The 18,564-nt window shown below is 39.8% G+C and overlaps 1 protein-coding gene across 2 annotated transcripts in view; it reads right to left on the bottom strand.

Annotated features, from left to right (window-relative positions):
• The window catches only part of LOC109934231 (unc-79 homolog, NALCN channel complex subunit), a 199,097-nt gene that overhangs the window by 49,000 nt on the left and 131,533 nt on the right, over nucleotides 1-18,564 (bottom strand). Inside the window, exons 33-37 of one of the 2 annotated variants that reach the window (XM_048599751.1) lie at nucleotides 16,693-16,800; nucleotides 10,626-10,742; nucleotides 4,407-4,509; nucleotides 3,014-3,154; nucleotides 2,780-2,818 (exon numbers count right to left, since the gene is read on the bottom strand). In XM_048599751.1, the coding sequence (XP_048455708.1) occupies nucleotides 2,780-2,818; nucleotides 3,014-3,154; nucleotides 4,407-4,509; nucleotides 10,626-10,742; nucleotides 16,693-16,800 (508 nt within the window). The remainder of the gene's footprint in view (nucleotides 1-2,779; nucleotides 2,819-3,013; nucleotides 3,155-4,406; nucleotides 4,510-10,625; nucleotides 10,743-16,692; nucleotides 16,801-18,564) is intronic. The other variant, XM_048599752.1, reaches the window with a different exon arrangement.

Genomic DNA, 18,564 nt, shown 5'->3' on the forward strand with positions numbered 1-18,564 from the left:
TTTCAAGCTTTTGCATCTTCTGCCCGATGGAAGAAGGTGGAAAAGAGTATAAACCAGGATAGCAAGGGTCTTTGATTATGCTGGCTACTTTCCTGAGGCCACAGGAAGTATAGACGGAGTCAATGGATGGAAGGCTGGTTTGCAAGATGGACTGGGTGACATTCACAACTCTATAATTTCTTGCATTCTTAGGCAGAGCAGTTGCTACAACAAGCTGTGATGCATCCAGATAGGATTCTATCGGGCATCTATAAACATTGGGAAAAGTCAATGTGGACACACTGGATTTCCTTAGCCTTCAGAAGAAGTACAGGGATTGTTGTGCTTTCTTGACCATAACATTGATGTGGATGGACCAAGATAGATTGTTGGTGATAATTACTCTTGGGAACTTAAAGCTCTCGACCATCTCCACGTCAGCACCTTTGATACAGACAGGGGCATAATCTCCACGCCACTTCCTTAAGTTGATGACCAGCTCCTTCGCTTTGCTGACATTGAGGGAGAGATTGTTGTCTTTACAGCATGCCACTAAACTCTCCCTCTCTTTCCTGTGCTCTGTTTCATTGTTGTTTTAAGATCCGACCACGACTGTGGTGTCATCAGCAAACTTGTAAATGAAGTTGGAGCAGAATTTGGCGACACATTCATGAGTGTATAAAGAGTATAGTAAGGAGCTGAGTATGCAGCCTTGCAGGGCACTGGTTTTGAGGATTATTGTGGAGGAGGTGTTGTCACCTATCCTTACTGATCGCAGTTTGAGAGTCAGCAGGTCGAGGAACCAGTTGCAGAGCGGGGAGCAGAGTCATACGTCTTGGAGTTTGGAGATGAGTTTGGTTGGAATTATAGTGTTGAACGCAGGGCTGAAGTCAATAAATAGGAGGTTGACGTAGGTGTCCTTGTTATGCAGATGTTCCAGGGATGAGTGTAGGCCAAGGAGCTGGCATTTTCCATGGACCTGTTCAGACAGTAGGCATACTGTTGTGCATCAAGGTGATTTGGGAGGCTGGACTTGATGAGTGCCATTACTAAGCTTTCAAAGCATTTCATAATGATGCAAGTCAGGGCCACTGGCTGGTAATCATTAAGGCATCATAATGACAGTGGTCTTGAAGCAGGTGGGAATCTCACATCACAGTAAGGAGATGTTAAAGATGTCTACGAATACTCCCACTAACTGGTCCAGGCCAGTCACTTTCTGTAGGTTCATTCTCAAGAAGGCCAACCTGATGTCTGTGGCAGTGACTGTGGGTACAGGTGCACCTGAGACTGCCAGGGCAGGTGACATCATTTTGCAGCCCTTCTGTTCGAATTGAGCTCATTAGGGAGGGATGCATTGTTGCAAGCGATTCTATTAGACTTCACTTTATAGCCCATTACGTTGTATAAACCTGGCCACAATTGGAGTATGTTTGTGTGGTTAGTCTAGGACTCTAGTTTAGTCTGGTATTGTCTCTTGGTGTCCCTGACAGTTTCCAAAGGTAGTGTACCTAGATTTCCTGTATAGGTCAAGGTCACCCGACTTGAACGCCTCAGAGCTAGACTTCAGTAGGAAGTGTATCTTCCAGTTTATCCATGGTTTCGGTTGGGGAACACTTGGATTAACTGCTTTGGCATGTAGTCCTCTATGCATTTACTGATGGAGTCTGTGACAGTACTGGCATACTCATTTGCTTAGTCACTGAGTTCTTGAATATGGACCAGTCCACTAACTCCAAGCAGTTAGGTAGGAACTCATTCGTTACCTCAGACCAGCACTGTAGGACTTTCAGTACCTATTCTTGACACCACTATTCTTGCAAGCTACTGTCCCATCTCCAACCTCCCTTTCTTCAAAGTCTGTGTCAATCTTTTCTGAAGTTCCATGTTTGAATCCCTCCAATTAGTTGTTTGAGTGCCTCCTTCTTGCCAAGGCCACTCAAGGCTTGATACAACAGGCTGCATGCTGTGCTATTTGTGGCTGAAAATTGTAAAGGTGGCTATACATCTGCTATATAAGCCTGAATGGCACGTGATGCAATCTTGTTCTATGTCCAGTTATAGGCCTGTATTGAAACTGCATCAGAAGAATCACGGCCATCCAAGACGTAGCCACAGATCGCCTTTCTTTGAACCCACAACCATCAATTTGAAATTGCCGGCATCTTGTTCTCAGGCATGAAAAAGTCAAGCAGCAATTCAAAGTCTCCACATAAAAATCCCCAGCCTGTCTCCTCTTTACACTGAAAGGTATTTGTAGATGTATGAAAGAAAGTGGATAAAACAATTGCTGCACACAGCAGTGTCGATAAGTGGGAAACATAGTGTGTAATCAGTGAGTTCCTGCTCTAAACCATATGACATAGGCTGGCGACATTGATTTGATTTGATTTGATTTATAGTAGTCACGTGCACCCAAGTACAGTGAAAAGTTTTGTTTGTGAGCAGTACAGGCAGATCATAGCAAAGAAGGACATATAGATCATAGGGTGCTTAGACAGAGTGAGGCATTCCCTTCAATGAAGTAGGAAACATCAAATAGACAGCCCTTCTGGTTCAATGCAGTTCCACCTATTCCTGGCTAAAGCAGCAGCATTACTAAAAATCAATGAACACCAATCACTCTGCCATGTCCCTCGGCCACTGCAATTGGAGACTGGACAAAGGCATGAAAAGAACGGCAAAGGACTTAAATCAGTTTTATGAAAGGGGATAATTACAAGATGGGACACTCTGCAAACAATAATAGAGACACAAATGTTTTTGCATATGTTACTATAACATAAAGGCAAGTAAATACCTTTCTGCTTGACCAGAAAAAAGAGTGCTTGACGCCAGTCTGAAATGAAAAAAGTCATCAAATTTTACCAAAAAATGAGTCATACAGGTACTTTCACTTCAAAACAATCATTCACATAAAATATCAGTGAAGAACGGGCATTGCTGTTTTGCTAAAATATTCGCTGTAGCCAACCAACTTTCATAGTTTCATCAATGCATTTCAAACAAGGAAGATATTACAAACTGTGGTTACCTTCCAACTGACTGCAGAATATCAAGCAGCAAAGGAGCAGCAAAGTCTGGGCTCAAGTGAGTGAATGTTGAAAGTACAACAATAGCCAACCCCAACGTTTCTTCATCATACTCTTCAAGAACAGCCCCACAGTCGAGACATCTGTAACAAAGAATGAAAATGTAAGAATGTTTTTCAACACTAAGGGTGGGAGTCTGGATGTGAACTAAAAGTCACTAGCTGTGAATTCAAATTCCACAACAGCAGTCTGTAAAACTGACAAAAGCTGGATTAAGAATTCATGGGGCCTTGAGCCCATGAAATTATCCACACATCTACAATAGCAAGCATTGGGCCTTACATGCAACCAATTTGCAAACTCAGGTTGACCTAGACCTGACAGTACTTGTAACTGGTAGAAAATGTAATAATTTTTTTTTTTTTTTAAAAAAGAGTTTTGTTAGAGTTTCATGAGTGACTCCATATTTGAATGGGGTTCCTTGATATAGGTCGAATTAAAAGTACAAATGTTAATCCTACCAGGAAGGCATCCTAAATCAACGTGGTCCATGCACCGTGAAAACTGTTGTATTGTCCTATAAATGCAATTCACTCCAGTCATAGAATCATACAGTTCAGAGGCCTGTGGGCCCGTCGACTCTGTACTGCCAAAAATATACTACTTCCCACCCTAGCCCCGCTTTACTACACTAGGCCATAGCCTTGAATGTTATGTTTCCTCAAACTCCTCTAAATTTCCTGCCTTTTACTTTGAAATTATGCCCCCTTGTTACTGACCCTTCAACTAAGGGGAACAGCTGCTTTCTATTTACCCTGTCCATATCCCTCATAATCTCTTACACCTCTATCAGGATCCCACCCCCCCAACCTTCTCTAGTCTACAATAGATTTTGTACAATTACAAAAATGTGTAACATATATTGGTGGAGTTGTGACATGCAAAATTACACATCCCTTCTATGTATATTTACCATGTGACAACCTTGCTACCACTTATACAATCTTCAATTCCTACTTCTATTTATTTTGCATTTGGTCTGCTTTTATCTTCCAAAACTGTAAACATTGAGGAGGCCATTTTCCAACCATGCTCTCAAAGGGGAGTCTCTCTTGTTTCTCAATGCAGCTCAGAAAATCACATTGATAGCGAATGAAAATCCTCAATGCCAGCACTTACCCAGAAAGATGAGACCAAAAGTGAATTTAAAAAAAGCAAAGTTCTTAATGGTACAAATGAATTATGCCTAGTCTTTGTAAAAACTGCATAGCACTACAGAGTCCTACTACTTCTTCATATTACAGTTGGTTTGAGAATTTGCCTTCACTTCCTCTACATCTGCCATTCACGTTTATATTTATTTAGATGTGGTCATAAAGGCAGTCAATAAATTACCTGTCAGACATTAGCGTTGGCTGATCATCTGTAAATTCTTCTGGTGCAGGAACAAACATGCTGACTATGCTCTGCGCTGAAAGCAAACTAGATTTTGTTGCACCTGTAAAGATAACAGGCAGTTACAAATTTTCGAAAGTGTATAAAAGCAAAATACTAAAGTGCTTAAATCTGTCCAAATAAGAGCTATTTTGCACAGTTTTCACAAGATTTAATATAAAAGTTGTAAACAGCTCTTCCAAATTACACTGAATATATTCAAATTAGTAAAACTGCTTTCAAGCATCATTTTACAGGTTTTATGCTGGTGGGAATTTGGGGAGCATCTAGTCAGAATTTAACTTCTGTGATGAACAATGAGTTTAAATGGGGTTAGGTAATGCTACATAACATAGATTTGTGTTTGCTGTTGTAAAACTTTGGTGAAAGCACCACAAAGTTGGCTATGTTGTTTCAAAACACACAGTTTAATTGAGAGATGGGACCTTTTAAATATTTTACCAGTCAAACTTTTAAGTGACAAAATCTTTTCTTAGCTGATTAGCTGACTAATCTTTGTTGATAAATGTCACATCTGTTATTGAACATGCAAGAAAGTAGAATTTTTGAGAAGTATAAGAGTAAAGTTATAGTGGATTTCACAAGGGTACAGATGACCTTCCCTGGTCAAAATATCTATTAGCATAGCACCAACCAGAAATCTGGCTACTCACATTCTAAGAGATTAGTGGCTGTGGGACTAAAAGGAGTCTAGAGGAAGAAATGAGGATGCCTCACAGACTTCAGGCAAGTGCACGGACTATGAATGGGCAAGCCTGGGAGACTCCAGCCAGGGGGAAAAGTGGAGGCTCAGGTTAGAGTGATTGTGGGCAGTGTGGGGCAAATGAACAGTGGTGAAATCATATGGTTGCCCCCCCACCCAATGGGCATAGGGAAACTCCGAATGACCAAAAATGTGCACCAGAAGCAATTAAGGCACTTATTCAGAAGTGGACTTAATGCTTTAATAGCTGGAGGTTAGGCGACCTGTTTGATACCTTACCCTAACCCTACAAGATGAAGGGCTGGTTGAGATTGGCAGGAAGGTCCTGGCAACCTGCTTTAATATATGTGCAACCCTGCTTTTAAATACACTGGTGGGACTGAGGGGCATAACATACATACATAAGAGAAGACTGAAGAGCTCACTTGGATTGGTATATCTGTAACAAACAGCTGCAGTATGAATGGGTGCATATTCAGCACAATGCTTTGTTTACTTTTATAAATTACAAATGTATGCATCTACAATAGTCATGTATGACATGCTAGAGTAGGCCTTCAGAACTCAGATTAACCGTTTTTCCTGAAAAATCCCAAATTAGTGGACCAATAGATTTTTCTCAGATATATATTTCCCAATTACGTTGTTTAATTTAATAATTATAGTAAAGGGCATATCAGCCCTTTCTTGAACTTGAGTGTAATGTGCCTGTACATTTGAATGTCATGAATATGCATCTGATAATTGCAATGCCAGTGGTGACTAGCACCAACCTCAGGTCTCATAGAAACACAGAAATAGTGACTGAGTCTCGGGTAGCAAATGCGAACATCTAAGCAAAGTCATTTCAGAGATAGTAGGAACTGCAGATTAAGGAGGGTCTAGGCCCGAAACGTCAGCTTTCCTGCTCCTCTGATGCTGCTTGGCCTGCTGTGTTCATCCAGCTCCACACCTTGTTATCTAAGCAAAGTTGTCAGATTTGATAAGGCCAGTGGGCAGAAAAAAAAACAAATGGGTTTTCCTGCTGCTGAGTTAGGCAAATCCAGCTAGCTCACTTCAATGGAGCTTTGCACAGCTGCCAGCAACATTCTGGAACCAATAACTTTGACATGGCACTAGGCATATCTGAGAAACAGCTGGAGTGTTATTTCCCTAATGAAATTGACAGCTCATTATGCATCACTGCTAAGTAACTGCATAGACATATCAGGCACAAAGATTTTCCATATGGATTTTACCTGGGCTTTGCTGACCAACTTTCATTTAAAAATTGTTCAAGAATTATAAATATGAAAATGCAACATGAATTCAGCTGCTGTTAGCAGAAGGATCCATTGATTAATTTTCAATTTTCTCTTTCTAAGCACTGTTACAAGCCTCTGTGTAATCTGAACCATAAATAGCCTTGAGAATGGAATTGGGCTCTATAATGCACTCTAATATTCTTCCTTTACTGTACTATTTAGACAAAAGTTATAGACTCAATCATAAAATTTAAGGCTCTTCATATTTCATTTGGAGGAAAAAAGCTATTCTAGTACTCACACACTGTATATCTAGTACATTTCTATCAGCAAGACTCCAAATATAATAGCTGCTTGAGGGCTAAAATTTGTCTGATTTTTATCTTAAACGCTGCATTACTTTTGACTTCAAAAATCAATGTGAATTTTCCTATTTATCGCAGCAACCATCAAAGAAACAAATGATGTTTTTTTTAAATTCATTCATGGAATGTGGATGGCTAAGCCAGCATTTTTTATCCATCTCTTATTGCCCTAGATAAGGTGCTGGTGAACTACATTCTTGAATCACTGCAATGCTTGCATTGTAGTGACACCTACAGTGCTGTTAGAGGAGTTCCAGGATTTTGTCCCAGCAACCATCAAGGAGCAACAATATATGCTCAAGTTAGAATGGGATGTGGCTTGCAGGTGAACTTGTACATAGCAGTGTCCCTATGTATCTGCTGCCCTTGTCCTTCTAGGTGGTAGAAATTGTGTGATAGGAAGTTTCTGCCTGAGAAGCCTTAGTGGAGTACAACAGTGAATCTTGTAGACCGTTTGCACTGTTGCTACTGTGCGTCGGTGATGAAGGGAATGAATGCTTGTGGATGTGGTGCCAATCAAGCAGGCTGCTTTTCCTGGAGGGTGCCATGCTTCTGGAGTGTTGTTGGAGCTGTGCTTATCCAGACAAGTAGGGAGTATTCCAAAACACTCCTGACTTGTACCTTATAGACAGTGGAATAAAAAAAGTAAGAAAAATAAGTAAAACCCTCACCAAAGCAATAAAAATAGCAAATTGCAAAGAAAAAGGATGGGAGGAGGCGCACGTTGTGTGCAACATTGCTTGCAAAAACCATCTGGGCTAAATGGTCTGCTCCTGTGCCATTCTTACAATTTAATAAATGGTGAGTGATTTGGAACAACTGAAAAAAAAAAAGAAAAGCTACAGATTTAGAAAGAATGCAATATAGTTTATGTGGCACCTAATTGTGATCTCAGGACGTTCCAATGCACTTCACAATGACTTCACTGTTACGTAGATAATTATAACAGCCAATTTACGTCCAGAAAAACCCCACAAATGGCAAATATGATGAATGATTAGTTAATCTGTTTAAAATTGTGTTGGGGTGTGGAGAAGGACCCTCTTATGGTGCAGTGCTAGTGTCCTTATCCCTGGACTGGGATGCATGTGTTCAAGTCCCACCTGCTCCAGAGCTGTGTAAAAACATCTCTGAATAGGTTGATTAGAAAAACAGGTTGGGTTGTGGAGGAATATTTGTTAGGGAGAATTTGTACTCTGCAAAGGATGTCATTGACTAAGCGAAACAGGCAGCTTAAATTGATTCAAAATACAGCAGCTTCAACAATGCTACACTCCTTCAATACCATGCATTGATCTAGGTTACATATTCCAACCCTGCAGTGGAACTTAAATCACTACCATCTGACTCAAAGGTGAGAGTACTACCAACTGACAAAGCTGATAGCTGGCTGCAAAACATCATTGAAACCAGTATTATGCTTAACATTAAGGACAACAAAGTGGTCCTAAAATTAAATGAGATTGGAAATAAAATGCAGTTAGGTTAAACAGCTAATTGAATAAGAAATGCCTCTTGTTCTTCTTCAAGCAGTGTTTCGAAAATAACTTTTTGCGTGTTTGAGTTTTTACTTTTAATTGTGAAGCTCTTGTTGGTAAATTCAACAAAATGCAGGGAGCAGAACAGCAAGGTTACTGATTCTAGTTTCATATTACTTTCCAATACAAAGATACAGGAATTAACTGCTTTCTAAAATCGCCTTGTAGGACACTTGGTTTTATTAGCCAAAGCATAATATGTTACAACTGGGACTTCAAACTTCAACTAAACATTTGTCAGGCCACACCAGGAGTACTGCCTGCAGTGCTGTTCACCACACTAGAGTAAAGATGTGATTGTGTTAGAGATATGACAGAGAATATTTATAAAAATATTACCTCTGCTAGAGAATTTTGGTTATAACAGAAGGTTGTATAGGCTAGAGGTGCTTGCTTTGGAACAGAGGAAGTTGTGGGGAGATCTAACTGAAGTGCATAAAATTATCAAGGATATTGCTCGGGTGAGAAGGCTTTACTACCCTTGGTTCAGGGGTCAGAGACTTAGGGTAAGAGACAAAAGATTCAGAGGGAATTCAAGTGTAAACTGTTTCATCCAGAGAGTGGTGGAAGATGATGGCATAGTGTTATAATGGCTATACTGTTAATCCAGAGATCCAGGTAATGTTCTGGGGACCCATTTGAATCCTGCCATGGTAGGCGGCAAAATTTGAATTCAACGAATACCTGGAATTAGGAGTCTAATAATGACCGTGAAACCATTGTCAATTGTCAGAAAAACCCATCTGGTTCACTAATGTCTTTTGGGAAGGAAACTGCCGTCCTTACCTGTTCAGAGGCCTACATGAGACTCCAGACCCACAGCAATGTGGCTGATACTGAAAAAAGCTCTCTAGGCAATTAGGGATGGGCAAATAAATACTGGCTTGGACAGTGATGCCCAGATCTTGTGAATTAATATAAGGAAAACCTGCAAATCACTCCCTAAAGGATAGCACAGACAGGAACACTGATAACTTTAATAAAGTACAGGGATATACACCTGAGAAGTACTGTGACCTACAAGGATATGGACCAAGAACTGGGAAGTAATATTAGACCAGACTCCCTACAGTGTGGAAACAGGCCCCTCAGCCCAACAAGTCCACACCGACCCTCAGAGCATCCCACCCAGACCCATTCCCCTATGACCCACCTAATCTAGGCATTCCTGAACACTACGAGCAATTTAGCACAGCCAATCCACCTAACCTGCACATCTTTGAACTTTGGAAGGAAACCAGGGAACCTGGGGGAAACTCACACAGACACGGGGAGAACGTGCAAACTCCACACATACAGTCGCCCGAGGGTGGAATCGAACCCGGGTCCCTGGTGCTGTGAGGCAGCTGTGCTAACCACTGAGCCACCGTGCCACCTGGGTGGCTACTTGTCAACCCCTGCAGCCGTAATGGAGTGAATGGTTTCCTTCCATGCAGTAAGGTGTTTAATTCTATGACACAGAATATCAGGTAAAGGCCTGAAGTGTTACATCCTTCCCTTCCTTGAGTAGAAAGTATCAGTGTCCCCCAGTGGCTATTCTTTGCAATAGGATAATTTAGAATAAAACAGTTCAAATTTTCTTCAGAGTCCAGATCCTGGTGCTGACCCGAACCCTTTACCCACAATTCAGTGGTAAAGTGTGCCTGCTCTGATCAGAGTGAGTGTACAAAGGCCACCCAGGTCCTTTTCACCCCCAGAGCCAGGTATGGGCGAATCAGAAACATGGACTGAGGAAAGGAATCAGCTTACCTAATTCTGGGCTCAATTTGCAGTCCTTTAGTGAAAATATGTCAGAAGGGTTAAAGGTTTTTAATGACAAAATAAATTGGAAGGAAACATTGAAAAATTTGATCCTACTGTCATGCTTCGAGTACACAGAAATCATTTAGTTAGTTTATGTTTCTTGTTTATCGGTGGCAGTGATCAACGAACACATTTAATTTTAAAGAGATTTTCAAGCACTTAAACTTCTCACATGTTCAACTGAAACTCTTTAAAAAATAAGCTGACAAAGAATTGGAGACAAATTCATGAAAACAAATGTAGCAATTTAAATTTAATTATTTTCAATTCTTACAATGCCATGACTGTTATTTGAAATGAGCCAGCGACCTATCGAAAGGTTTAATCAAACCTTTTGCAACAAACTATATTATGAATGTGTTTTTCTCTGGTTCTCATGAAACTCCACCTTGCTCAGCAAAATGTTCTAACATGACATAATGAACAATGGTACGAATCAGCAGTCTTAACACATTGGCAATAGCAAGGTTTGACTATGTGTATATTGTAATGTAGAACATACTAACCAGTGTCCCAGCTACTGATGTTGTGAGGTGCACTGGACTGATGTTCCAGTTGTCTCTTCATTAATTGGTTCAGTGTCAGGGCCCCCAGGGATCCCCTTTTCATTTGCCTATATTGAACTAAACATGGCATAAAAATAAATACTGAAACAGGTGGACCTGATGTAAAATAAATGGAACTCAGTGCTCAAGTAAATGATAATGTAGTGGTTAATCATTTGTTTTTATTCCTTTACAAATACTGTTCTGTTACCACTTTCCAGTGAGGTCTGTAGTCACTGGGTTCAGGGAACAGCTTGCTGTCATCATATGGATCCAGCAGTAATGAGCTGATTAAAATCCAGAGTTTTCACTTTGCTGGCTTCACTAAAATGCACATTTAAACTTGATTAACCACTGTATCAAATTTAGTACTTGACATATAATTTGACAGAAATGAAAAGACTTACATGCACAGCCAGGAATTTACACAGCCTTCACCGCACATAATCTCTATAAATCTGTAAACAAAATTTCTGTTGCCTTTTAGGTGAAGATATGGCAGTAGAGTACATGTATATCTCTTGGCTGTGTAAGCCGAAGGGTTTTGTCATATCAGAAATTTTCTGACCAATGGGTGAAAGGTGAAGTGACTGATACAGAAAAGCTCTGATAAATACGTGACTTCAAACTCACTGCTGTCATTCAAATTCAGAGTGCCATACTGATCCATAAACAGTCACCATTTGGCAACATTTCAGGTAACTGTTTGAAGACTGGTGCAACACAATAATGAAGTGGAAGATTCAGCACAAAATTTACGCAAAAGTTACAATGATCTTCCATCCTTAAGATTGGCAGACATAATTGGATTTCAAAACTGAAGGCACACAGCTAATCAGGAGTATCGAGAAACATTACCAATGTATAGTGCTCCTCAATTGAGGATCAGATCTTCAACTATTACATATCACATTCCGAGTTGATTTTCTATCTTGATTGTTTTACAACAATTTATTTAATCAAGATCCTCTTTTGAGGTTCCTCATAATGCACTGGCTTGCATCCACACAATTGCAGACATACACATGCATACAGATACATACATATACAGAATTAAACAGGACACTTTTAACCTAAACTATTCTTTGGGAAACTAGACAATCAACTGCAATGCAAATTATACACCCAGCCCCCCATTCCTGATTGTACACCCCACTGAAGCCAATGCAGAGTAAAGCCGGCATTTTACTTGATTCAATGTGTTTCTTGCCTGGCCAGTTGGGTTAAAATCATCCTCAAAGCTTCAACAGATCCTACACTGAGTTTAGTACATTTTTTCATTAGAATGACAATTTTTATGTTTAAAAAGTAGAAGATATTCTACTTAGCCAAAAGATTTTTTTTCTGCTCAGAACAATCATGAAGACATTTACATTTAAATGCAAAGATAAATTTACTTTTGCTGAGGAATTTTCAGATGAAGGATCATGTTTTCCAAGCAGATCAGTTAGATCTGAATTTTCCATTAAGCCCAACACAACTACACTATTCCTGGTGAGTAAAAGTTTATTCTCAAGTTCAAGATCATAAAGGAGAAACTAAAACATTTTAGACAAAAAAAAACTGTTGCTATGACTAAGTACGACTCAGAAGTAACACTTTGTTGACTACCAAGTGGATATGTGTAAAATGTACTTTTTGCAAAATGAATGGTACTGCAGAGCACAAAACAGTACGGCAAACGTACATAAGGCCATTTTCTTTCATTTAGAAAAGGAAAGTATTTAATCTTTCCAAAGTTCAAACTGAGTGAAACGTGGACCATCAGTTGCAGACATCAGCTGGACCTAGAGTTAAGGATGACAGCCACTAAGGGTCATGAGTTTCAGTCGGAGGATTTTGTGTAACTGAACAAGGCTGATTTTCAACCCAGATACATTTGGGCACTTACAGCAGGACATCTCCAGGTAGGACTTCTCATGAGGTAGTGTGGTCTGGAAGGCAGGGATATTTATTTTCCTTCCTTCTTTTCTGCTGTTCTGTCTTATCAATAAATTTAAAGCATGAGGCAGCTTGATGGAAAATTTACCACCATTTTGAACAACTGGTAGCATGTTACTCAAGTCATTATGATCCATGCCGCCACACCTCAAGAAGAGCTTTAGCATGCCTTGAACTGTTTTCTTTATTCTCCTCATGAAATATTGGCCATTTCAGAATTGAGAGAACAGAAGCTGGTAAGAAACTGTCCAGTCAATTGAAGTTGATTTGTAAGAGTTCTGCCGATATGTTTCGTGAGGTTGGCTTCAAGGAGGCTACTAGTGATTGTCCTCCCATCAAATTCAGAGAATGTAGCAGAGTCACTGTTGTAGGAGTTTCTCTAGTGAAATTAGGTATCGCCGATACATAGCCCAGATCTCATTGTAGTACGACAGCATGGTGACAACTGCTCTGTGTGTTATGACTTTGTTACATTGTGGAGGTCTTTGTAAACACTCACTGCTGTAATTGTTAGAAGCCTGAACTGACACAGCTGGTCGTTTTGGGTCTCCTCATCAATAGTGGAGGCTTCTTGACAGAGGTGGCTGCTGAGGCATTGGAAGTCATCAACATAATTCAAAGTGTCTCCTACAACAGATCTGAGAGGTATGATAGTTATCTGACCAGTGGGGTTGACTCATCAGTTTTGTTTTAGCAACCTTCAAGAATAGGACATGTATCTCACATGTCGAAGTGAAGAAGATTGGTTTGCACATCTGGTGCAGAGTGGGAGTGACACTATAGCTATCTGCTAGATGTAAATGTATGTTTACAGTTCAGTTTGGCTCAAAGAGAACTGAAGTTAAAGAGTGTTCCATCAAGATGATTTAACACTGCCAGCAGAAGGCAATTGTTCTTTGATGAAGTAAATAGCAACTGTAGGTAGATTGCAAATAGTCTGGGGGCTATCACTCAGCCTCACTTGACTTCAATCTGAACTTTGAAGTTGTTTCAGATATCTAACCTGAGATCGTGACATATCATCATGAAACAACCGCAGGACTGTGAAGTTTCAAATATTCAAATCTTTGCAGCGTAATCCACAGGGCTTCATGATAAACTGACTCAAGTACTCTGGTCAGGTCAGTGAATGCAATGAAGAGTTCTGGTATTGCTCTCAATTTTTTTTAAAATTTATCTGACAACAAAGATCAGGTTAAAAGTGCCTCTGGGAGACTGAAGTCACACCATGACTCAGGGAGCATCTCCTCAGCCATGGGAAGTAGAGAATTCAGGAATGTGTATGTCAGGATTTTAACATGCCATAGTCAAGAAGGAAATACCTCAATAGACTCCACAGCAATGCTTGATCTCCCTTCTTGATGATTGCTATATTTGTCATATTCCTGACATCAGTGGGAGCGAAGGGGGAGTAAGCAAGTTTCTTTACCTCCCAAATCTGTAGGACTAATGTATGAAGTCTTGGTGCAGCTAAAGTCTAACATTTTTGAAGACCTCAACTGGCATACCACTGGGGCTAAATTTTTGCCTCTTTTCATTTATTTGATAGTTTGCTGCAACTGTCCCATTGATGTTGGCTCGTCAGTGGTCTCTGCTGCAGTGTTCTCGGGAATAGCCCAGAACATATCAGCCGTGTCTGTGAATTCACAGTTGAGAAGTTGTTCAAAATGTTTTTTCCAGGATCAACAGATGGTATTGTCACCGTTAAGTAGAGAAACACCATCCTGTGAACACATGGGATTTTGTCCATTTTGCGCTGGTCTATAGCAACATTTAAATCACTTCGCATGTCACAATTATCAGCATATTGTTAGATCTATTGGGCTTTCTCTTCACAACACACATTTTTAATTTGTCTTCCAGATTTGTCTTTGGGGATCACCTCAAGCTAATGCAATGCTGTTTTCTTAAGTTACAATCTTCAGATGCTCTGACAGACAATGCAGGCTGCTTATTTTTATTTCAGAGGTCACATATTTGACTATCAGTTTCATCAAATCAGTCCTGGTAATGAATATGGTTGAGCGCAAAGGCCTGGGCACAGAATTTTATTTGATTTGATTTATTGTTGTCACATTCACCTAAGTACAGTGAAAAGTTTTGTTCTGTGTGCAATACAGGCAGATCACACCAAACAGAGTGCACATGATAGCATAACAGTTTGAAGACTACAATGTTATGGCTGCAGAGAAGATGCAAAGAGGGCGAGATCAACATTAAATTTAAAATTTGAGAGGTCAGAAGTCTAATAACAGCGGGGAAAAAGCTTTTCTTGAATCTATTCATATTTTTATACAAACTTTTATATCTCCTTTCCAACGGAAGATGGTGGAAGAGAGTATAACCTGGGTGGGAGGGGTCTTTGATAATGTCTGTTGCTATCACGAGGCAGCAGGAAGTATAGATGGAGTCAATGGATGGAAGGCTGGTTTGCGTGATGAACTGGTTTGTGTTCACAACTCTTTCTTGTGGTCTTGGGAAGAGCAGTGCCAAACCATGATGTAATGCATCCAGATGGAATGCTTTCTACGGTGTATTTAAAGAAAGCATTCTATCTGGATGCATCTGGAGTATATTACGATTGTATTTATTTGATCCCAGTGTTCTGGAATTGAGTTGGAGGTTTGAAGATTTTCCAGAATGGTTGTGGGCTTGGAATTCCTTTCTTTGACATCAATCTTCTTCCTCTTGGAATTTTGGGCCTTGTAATGTCTTGGTGCTAGGTAGATGTTCATCACGAATCAAACAAATCAATATCTGTCCAGCAGATAGGAGTTCCTGCAGGAATTAGGTGGTACAGACAGCATTTAGATCTTTGACCTGAACAACAGCATCATCCAGGAGGTGCTAATGCTTTAAACTGGGATTCCTCCATGTGATTTTGTACTTGCCCTTGCGGCAGAAGTGTTTGTTAAGGCCATAAAGGTCATAGAAGAACTTTTCCTTAACGCCTTCATCGGTGTCAAGGTCGAACCCAAGTATAGTTGTAGTATAAAAGTTGGGATCTTTGTTCTAAGAATATATGGCATAGTGACCAAGTACCGCATAAAATTTCTCCTCTCATTTAAGGGTGCTGACATCAGTAGCAGTTCACAGAGAGCTTACCAGGTTGTTTCATGGTATAGGGAATTATCTTAAGAGGAAAGGTTGAGCAGGTTGGTCTAATGTCCTCGGACTGTAAAAGAACTATAGGGATTTTATTTAGTCATACAAGATCGCGAGGGCTTCACCAGATAGATGCTAAGAGGATATCTCCCCTCACCGTGGAATCTAGACTTAGGGGTCACATTTCAGAATAAGTGTCTCCCATTTAAATAAGAAGGTAAGAAGAAACAAAAACAAAGTTGCTGGAAAAGCTCAGAGGTCTGGCAGTACCTGTGAAGAATAAATCAGAATTAACATTTCAGGTTTAGAGACCCTTCCTCATCGGACCCGAAACGTTAACTCCGATTTTTTCTTCACAGATACTGCCAGACCTGCTGAGCTTTTCCAGCAACTTTGTTTTACTTCCTGATTTACACCATCCATAGTTCTTTCAGTTTTTATTTAAGGGTAAGAAGGATTTTTATTTCCTCTAAGAAGGTTGATAATCATTGAAAAGCCCTACCCTGTGAACAGTAGAGACTGGATGACTCATATTCAGGGCTGAGTTAAAAGGATTATTTGATTTACAGAGGAGTCAAGGGTTATGGTAGTGGTGGGGTGGCAGGGAAACTGGAGCTGAGGTCATGGTTGGATCAACCATGATCTTATTGAATGGGAAGAAATTCTGAAACGCCGGATGGCCTATTCCTGCATCTGTTTATGTACTTATGTACTCACAAGTAGAAGTAAAATGGCTTGATTTGAGTTACTATGGTTTCTCAATTCAGCTTGACACTCATCCCTAGCAGACAACAACAACCAAAGGAGACAACATGTTGACCACAGCTTTGAAGATGATCCACAAAGTGACCAAAAACAAAGATTTTCTTTATCATGGCCATAGCACACGTGTTTATGTATACTAAGCTGCTATGTTAGAAACTATTAAAAGTGTGGAACTAATTAGACAAGCATTTTGCACACAGTATTTTAATTAGTTTACTTGATATGGAAGAGTGGCAACTGGTCTCTGGCACAGCTGCTTCTAGTGCTGGAGCAGAGGCAGATTCTCTTGGCATATCCAGAGCTGAAAGATCTTTAACAGACTGATCTGCAAAACAATTTTGTACCAGGAATATAACTTTTTTTCTCTCTCTGAACTTCACAACTGCAAACCACCATCATGACAAACTGAGCTAAATCTCAGCATTAAATACTGATCATTTAAAATTAGCTAATAAATTCTGGTTATTATTTGACTGTGAAATTTAATTACAGTTTCACTATAATTCTTCATACTATTAGCAATAAAAATAAAATACTTAAACTTTATTCACAAAGATTAAAAAGTTTAAATTGAGACACTGTATGTCTTCCACGTACATAATATTCGATCACAAATTTCCACATACAATTAAAAGGGGTTAATGTAAGACATTATTTTCAAATTAAAGTTTTTAATTCCAAGATTATTTGGAACAGCTTAAAATGCATAGAAAGCAGCCACTAACTTTGTTACTTAATGAACAAAGAGGGATCTTTCAGATTCAATTTGATAAGAAATTAGCATTTGGAGTTTGAGGCAAATAGTTTGATTAATCTCTTGTTCATAATGTGCATCAAATTTACCAAGTTTAATACAAAACTTATCTAAAATGAATGAAGAAAATTAATCAAAACATTTCTTAACACCCTCCAAATTTAGTGCCTATCAGAAGGGAAAAACAAACTTATCTGTTTCAGGGTGCTGCTTTGTTTTGCGCAATGTTATCCAGTGCCTCACTTGGATGATAATTTGTCATACATAAGCTGTAGTAGTGACTGACAGCAGGTTCCTTTATTCATGCATGGGATGAGGGTGTCACTGGCTAAGCAGCATTTATTGCCCATCCATAATTACCCAGAGGGCAGTTCAGAGTCAACCACATTGCTGTGGGTCTGGAGTCACATGTAGGCCAGACCAGGTAAGGATGGCAGCTTCCTTCCCTAAAAGGACCTTAGGTGAACCAGATGGATTTTTTTCCGACAATTGACAATGGATTCACAGTCATCATCAGATTCTTAATTCCAGATATTTTATTGAATTCAAATTCCACCATCTGCCGTGGTGGGATTCGAACCTGGGCCCCAGAACATTATCTGGGTGCCCGGATTAACAGTCCAGCGATAATGCCACTAGGCCATCACCCCCAAGAGTCAATGCAGCAAAACCCAATGCTGTGCCCACATGGGTACATTTTCCAATAGCAGTTCCTTGATCATGATTAGGAGCAGGAACTATGCCTTATTTTCCATCTTCCTATCTCAGGAACTTAGCGGGTCAGGCAGCATCCATGGAGAGAAAGCAAGCTAATGTTTCCAGTCTAGACTTGAAAGGTTAGCTTGCTTCCTCTCTATGGATCCTGCCTGATCCATTGTGATCTCCAGCATTTCTTGTTTTAAGTTCAGATTCCAGCACCTGCAGTAATTGGCTCCTCGATTGAGCTCAATGCATAAAGCCGGAAAAAATGCGTGAAGTTCTCCCTCGGCATCCAGGGATGTATTTTTTTTTTAAATCCACCAATCATATTAAAACAACTAAATTTTGCTGACTTTGTTATTGCAGACACTAAAGCTTGTAAAGAAATGTTAATTGAGAAATCTATCCAAAACATTACGTAATCATTCTCTTCCAAATAGTCTATGGCCCATTGTTAGAATTTTCCATTTTGCTAAAGATTTCCAGCATTCACGGTTTTTGTCTCTTACATATTTTCCAATGTTGGTGCTAATACTGTAACAACAGGAGCTCTCAGCCAGAGTAATTTTAAAAAGTTGAATATTTTCTTTGGATTAGTTTGTGGGCTCAGCAACTCCGGCCGTCTTCCCCACCAAT

The sequence above is a fragment of the Rhincodon typus genome, chromosome 8, assembly GCF_021869965.1.
Source record: "Rhincodon typus isolate 14 chromosome 8, sRhiTyp1.1, whole genome shotgun sequence".
NCBI classification, from domain to species: Eukaryota; Metazoa; Chordata; class Chondrichthyes; order Orectolobiformes; family Rhincodontidae; genus Rhincodon; species Rhincodon typus.